This window comes from Amaranthus tricolor, chromosome 3 (genome assembly GCF_026212465.1).
Source record: "Amaranthus tricolor cultivar Red isolate AtriRed21 chromosome 3, ASM2621246v1, whole genome shotgun sequence".
NCBI lineage: Eukaryota > Viridiplantae > Streptophyta > Magnoliopsida > Caryophyllales > Amaranthaceae > Amaranthus > Amaranthus tricolor.
This window is the reverse complement of record NC_080049.1, coordinates 7,398,800-7,405,865: the sequence shown is the minus strand read 5'-3', so window position 1 is coordinate 7,405,865 and position 7,066 is coordinate 7,398,800. Positions and strand designations below refer to the sequence as shown.

The 7,066-nt window shown below is 30.7% G+C and overlaps 1 protein-coding gene across 1 annotated transcript; it reads left to right on the top strand.

The window, feature by feature from the left end:
- Positions 1–285: 285 nt before the first annotated feature.
- Positions 286–2,212, top strand: LOC130807318 (NAC domain-containing protein 72-like). Its single transcript, XM_057672478.1, has 3 exons — positions 286–561; positions 656–924; positions 1,204–2,212. The coding sequence occupies exons 1-3, from the start codon at positions 381–383 to the stop codon at positions 1,804–1,806; spliced, it is 1,053 nt and encodes a 350-aa protein (XP_057528461.1). The 5' UTR covers positions 286–380; the 3' UTR covers positions 1,807–2,212.
- Positions 2,213–7,066: the final 4,854 nt, after the last annotated feature.

Below are 7,066 nucleotides of genomic sequence, written 5' to 3'. Positions count from 1 at the left end.
ATCTTGCTGCAACCGCCACGTGTCTTTCTTTTTTAACTGGTGACTTAACACTCTCTCTCATCCTCTCCACCTTTTCTCTTCTTTTTCTCTCTCTAGATAAGGTCGGCTAGACTTGATGAACCCAAATCATACCCATTCCTAAAACAGACCACGTGGCAGCTCATTAACGGTTGATCCTTTTAACCTTCTTTTGGGTCCCACATCAAGCGGTAAGACAAGGACATACCGTACTTATCTCTTTATTATTTTTTCTCATTTTTTTGTTATAAATATCAATCTCCCTCCTCCTTATTTTCGAAAATTGGCTATTGAAATATTTAGATTTTCAACCCAAGAAAATAAATAAAAATAAATAAGAAAAAATAATAGGAGAAAAAGAAATGGGAGTTCAAGAGAAAGACCCATTAGCCCAATTGAGTTTACCACCGGGTTTCCGGTTTTACCCGACTGATGAAGAACTTTTAGTTCAGTATCTTTGTAGAAAAGTAGCTGGTCATCAATTTTCTCTTCAAATTATTGCTGAAATTGATCTTTACAAATTTGATCCTTGGGTTTTACCTAGTAAGTAAATTCATTTCTCTTTTTTTTTTTGAATTTTTGATTTAATAAAAATTAATCTGTTATAGATGAAATTTATGGGTTTAATTTTGTATAGGTAAGGCTTTGTTTGGAGAAAAGGAATGGTATTTTTTCAGTCCAAGGGATAGAAAGTATCCAAACGGGTCCAGACCCAATAGGGTAGCTGGATCCGGGTATTGGAAAGCTACTGGAACTGATAAGGTTATTACAACCCAAGGAAGGAAAGTTGGTATTAAGAAGGCTCTTGTGTTTTATGTTGGTAAAGCGCCTAAAGGAACCAAGACTAATTGGATTATGCACGAATATCGTCTTACTGAACCTACCCGCAAATCTGGTAGCTCCAAGGTCCGTTTTAATTTTTTTTTATATTATTAAGAATAATTTTACGAATTACAGTTTTAAAATTTAAAAATTTTGCAGATTATTATCATAATGTTAATATTTGCTAGTATCGATCAAAATTAAAGAATTTGACAATTAAAATGACTGAAATTATATAATTTAATCTGAACATTGTAAATTTATTTGTAAATTTTGATATTTTTGTTGTTCTAATTTTTTTAAGAAAAATTAGTATTCGTGAGATATTTATTAGTCTAAGGCGTTGATTGTGTGTGATTTCAGTTGGATGATTGGGTGTTATGTAGAATTTACATGAAAAATTCCAGTGCGGCAAAGCCTACAATAATTAAGGAGCACAGCATAGGAGGATCATCATCATCTTCATCATCACATCTTGATGACGTGTTAGAATCTTTACCCGAAATTGATGACCGTTCATTTGCCCTTCCACGTATGAACTCGTTAAAAAATAATGTGGGCCAAGCCCAACAACAGCCACAAAGTGACAAATTTACCCTTCAACAATTCGGGTCGGGTAGTTTTGATTGGGCTGTATTAGCTGGGTTAACGTCAGTACCCGAATATACATTTGTCGGGTCTACTCAGCCTCAATCGATACAAGTAAACAACAGTCGAAATGACTTATTTATCCCTGCATTGCCACCTTTATCACACGTAGAATCTCCGGTAGACACTAAATTTGGTACGTCCGGTTTAACTGAGGAGGAGGTTCAAAGTGGAATTACAACGACTCAACGACTCAACTCGGGGTATTATAATCACAATCCTAGTGTTTTTACCCAAAACTACACCAACTCGATTGACCCATTTGGAATGGGTGCTTCAAATCAGTTATCAGGATTTGGGTTTGGATTCAGGCAGTAATAAGTTGATCTAGAAAAGCCGATTTTGTTTTGATTATAAAACAAGAGGAGTATTTTGATGTAAATATCTTGCATTCGTTGGGCTAACTTTTGGAGAGACAGAAAGCAAGGAAAAAATCATTCTTCTGTCACTTTGAATTTGCAATACAATGCTAATTTGTATTAGAAATTGTTAGTTGTTGGGTATAAAATTCAAAAGGACAGAGACGTATAGGAGAAGAAAAAGAAATTTTTAATGTTTGATTAATTATTTTGTTTTTGAAAGTGTAGTAAAAGGGTAAAAGAAATTGGGTGGTGAAGATGTCAAAATTTTTGTCTAGTTTGGTAAAGGAAATGTAAAAGATTCAATGTATAATGTGATGGAATTTGACATGTAAAGCCAAAAAATGAGTAAAGAAATATTTGTATACGCTTCGAATGGTTTGCACATAAGAGTATTCTTCAGTATGGAATTGGCATTATGTGCATTGTAATTGAAAGCGCTAAGAAACTTCCCTAATTTTATTTTTCCACGTAAAAGAATTAGGAATGTAAAGAAAACAAATTTAGTTTGTGGATTGTTCTTTTTTGTTGGAAAAAATTTGCATTTAAATGTTTTATTTAGGTGTTATGAAATCATTAATGAATATTGCTTTGATTTTTTCTAATTATTCTTTTCTTTGATACTTAAAAGATCAACTCATTCTAGATACACTTATTTTGAAACTTCATTTGGAGATCATAATATTATAATTACTAGTTTGATATAAATTGATACTATTGTAGTAGCATGATATTAGAAAAAAAAAGATAAATGTTTATATATATTAGAATTATTCATTTAGTTTTTTACATTTGTATTTATCAAAATACTGAGTCTTTTTTATAATGAATTAATTAATAAGTAATATAGAAATTTTATCTGTCCATTTTACCTTTTGCATACATTTTTTAGCAAATTTTAAACCTTAATATCTTTGAGTACACATTATAAAATTATATATTAAAAAACTTTACATCAAGACAAATCTAATAACATCTCACATAAATATATTTTATCTTCTAAATATATTTCAAAAATCTACTTTGAATTTCTCTCTCTTAAAATGGACAAAGTTAAAGTGGACAAATAAAAAAGAACGAATGGCGTATTTATTATTGCTTTTGAAGAAAAACATGTCATATAATTAGATTTGAAAAAAAATGATACGATTGACAAATCAAAATGCAAAATAAAGAGAATATTTATTGTTTTATCATAACATGATGCATGTTATATTGCATAAATTCCTTGATGAAGATAATAGGATAACAAATTGGGTTTAAAAGTGGTCCTTTTTTATCTACTTTTCAATTATGTTTTTTTAAAAGGTCAATTTTACAATTTGACCAAAAATAAATTAAATGGCAAACTAATTTGATGGATCAGCCCTTTTATGAAAATTAGTACAGAATTTTGTATATTGCACAAAATTATTAATATTAAATTATGTATAAACATAAATTTTAAATAGAGATACAATTATATATTTTCAGTATAAAATTATAATATTTCTTATAGAATAGATAAAGAATTTTAGATTATATAGTGCTTTTAGTGAATAAATATGGTTGTTAATGTAAGTATTAACACTATAAGAAAACTTGTTTTTAGCAATAAGTTTTAGCAACGACTATATTTTTTTCGTTGCGACTAATACAAGTTGTTGCAAAATCCGTTGTTGTTGCTAAATAATCGTTGCCATAAAAAAAATAAACTTCTCCACCCCTTAAAATAATTTTCCGGTATAACCCAATTTTTTGCAACAAACAATTTAGTTGTTAAAATTAAATAAATGATTCGTAACTGTATATATTGTTGCAAAAAATATTTAAATATACAGATACAATAAAGTCGTTGCAAAAACCCTTATACTAATAATTTTTTTTTCATTTCCTTCTCAAATCAGAACCCCAATCCCTCACAATCCCCATTTCCCTCCCTCGCATTTTCAGAAACCCATACCCCATTCCCTCACAAACCCGATTCCCTCACAAACCCTATTCCCGTACACCGGAGCTTAGCGATTGCCGCCTATACACCGGAGCTTCTGCCGCCTGCACGCCGGAGTTCCAGCCGCCTTCAGCACACCGGTGCTACCGCCTTCTGCACATACGCCTTTCAAATAACCCACGACAGGTTGTTTTTTTTTTTTTTGCCTTTTTGTTTCTTTGAATTTCTTGTTCTTGTTTCTTGTTGCTTTCAATTTATGGGTTGTTCTTTGAATTTCTTGAGCTTTGTTGTAATTATCAGATTAACGTATGTGTATTTTGTCAGTTTGAAATGTTAGGTTGTGCGAATTTTAACCCTTTTGGCAGTGAAGGAACAAGAATTCGTGTTTTTCTTGGGCTTTGTTCTAATTATCAGATTTATGTATGCGTATTTCATGATTTTGAAATGTTGGGTTGTATTTCATGACATAGATTAACCTTTTTCTTGCCACTAAGGATTTACAATTAGATCTTGAGGGCTTGATTACTTGCGTTTTTTAGGGGTTTATGTTTGTGTGTTTTTTTATTTTGGGAAATTACTTGCAGTTTTTTATTACTATTATTTTCTCAGTGCAATTTATGTGGAATTAGCTAGCAGTGGCTTTAGGGGGATAAAACATCGTTTCTTGAATAAGGTGAGATTGCTTTTGATTTATATGGATAATTTATTAAAATGTGAGATTCTTCCAAAGTAATGCTAAGAAAAATTGATGGAGTTACTTCAAATTGAAGTTCTAGATGATAAGATTAAAGCAAAAGTAAGTTTATGGCCTATAATTTCACGGTGTAAGGTTTTGATGTCATGGTGGAATTAGATTTTTCTTTTCAAATTGAAGAAAAAGAACTCATTATTTGCGATTGTGATGATACATACTTGATGAGAGCAAAGATTTTTAGTTTATTTGTTTTAGATTATAATGAAGCCTAGTAAAATGGTTCATGTGAACTTGTTAAATTGTTCTTGTTTATTCAAGTTGATTTGTCATGTGTTGAAAATATTTTCTAAGTTGATTTGTCACGCATACATTGAACAAATGGTAATCTTTGTTCTTGTTTTATTGTTAAATTGTTTTTCAAACAACTTAAAGTTAAACTTCCCTTTCACGTAGTTGTTAAATTGTTATTAAAGTTGTTAAATTGTTCTTGTGTTTCTTTCAAAAATTTAAATTGTTCTTGTTCTTTTTGAATCGTTAAATTGTTCTACAAGTTGTTAAATTTCTCTTCTTCTTGTATTAATTGTTAACAATATTATAAGGAGTTATTGGTGATATTATTGAATGTTATATAACCTAATTATTATAAACTTTAAATATAAGAAATGATTTTGAATAAGGCATGGGTCAAAGTAAAAGATCGTTCATCTATTGATTATGTAAATGGTGTTGATGAGTTTCTAAATTTTTCTCTTTCCAAAGTAAGAGAAGATGATCGAGATATTACTACTATTAGTTGTCCTTGGTAGAGGGTATAAGGTAGATGAGCATGGTTTGGTTAGTGTGAATAAGAATAGACTTTTAAAGTCGGATGATGTGTTTGTGCTAGAATCCCAAGTAGAGCAAGTATTTTACATAGAAGATGAAAACAATGAGAATTGGGAATTTGTTATAAAAGCACAACTAAGGGATTTGTATAATATGAGTGCTAGTGATCTAGATAAGGAGGGTATAGATGTAGATGCCTTTCAACAATTAGAGGTGGAAGCTACTGTTGAAGCTGAATGTACTAATTGCATACATACTGACAATTTCAGAGTTAGTTCGTTGTTGGCTACAAATATGTTTATGGATTATAAAGGAGAACATGTAGTGCAAATGGTTACACAAATATTGGAAGATGACAATTTCATTAATGATGGTGAAATTGAAGTCTTTGAGGAATCGAGTGAAGTTGAAGAAGAAATTTGATTTTGATTCTTCTCCTTGATTATGTTATGTTGTACAATATTTACATTCACTATTATCTTTCTTGTTATCTATATGAACAATTCGGCTACTATTGTTTATTTTTTCCGCTCTATCTTGAAATATATTGTTTATTGTTGAAGCTACCTTTTGTTTGATAATTTTGCAAAAAAATATCTGAATATATAAAAGATGGTTAGGAGAGGAGGGGGAAAGAAAATATGCAGTCGAAGTATTGCCCCCGGAAAACTTATGAGTCGTGTTCAAGCTAGTCGGATGCAATTGTTTAGCAAGCAAAATGTAGCTGATCAATTCAATAATAGCTCTAACCCACACATCACAGATAAGATTGCTCATGCAGTTAGCAAAAGTAAGTTTTTTTTTTTTTTTCAATTCAACAAATTTAAATTTTATTTTGTTGAATTCACTTTGATTTTCATTGTCTTTACCCTTGTAGATTTGGAGAGCAACAAGCAACTTATGAAGCGCATATAAACAAAGCAGCAACAACTTATGTATGCATTTGTCTTAGAGACCATGCAACGTTTATATAGATTGTACAAGTGTAGGTTGCACAATTACTACAAAAGTGCGAGATGCGGAAAAACTAACGAGGAGCGCAAAAAGAATCCTCCTCTAGACTTACCCCAACCTCAATGGGAATATCCGATCAAGTATTAAGGATCTGACAAATTTAAGGTATTTCTTTAATTAAACTATGTACTATTTATGAACTATATATGTAAGTAAACAACTCAACATTGAGCCGATGTATATGTAAAACTAACGTGCATAGGTACATCCATTTGTCTAAACATAAATGTTTTTGAACTATCTTCTCGTCAATGATGCCATTTAGGAATTACCAATAATAACAAGAACTTGATTGGCATCAACTTTTGTAATCATCAAGCAGGTCGTAAGTGAGAGGAACTCTAAAAATCGGAATTCTGACAAGAGAACTAAGCATATGACTGGAAATTTATCATTTCCTGAATCAGAAGATGTATTGGTAAGACAAACCTATTTTATTATGTTTATTGAATGTAGTCTGAATTAATATCAATAACGTTGTATTATTTGAATAGACAAAAGAGAATACTAATGTGAAGCTAACTGCTGATAAAGTTTGGCTTATCCAACACACTCGTAAGAATGATCAAGGAAAACTAGAATGGCTCGATACGCGGTCAAAAGAAATCCATGTATGTATAACAACTCATTATAACTATAATTTTGTTACCCTTGTATGATTTTTTTATTATAATATGCAATTATATATATCTTGTTTATGTAATAGGTGAAGTTGAAATATGTTGTTGCATCAGCTAGGGATTCAATGACACAAGA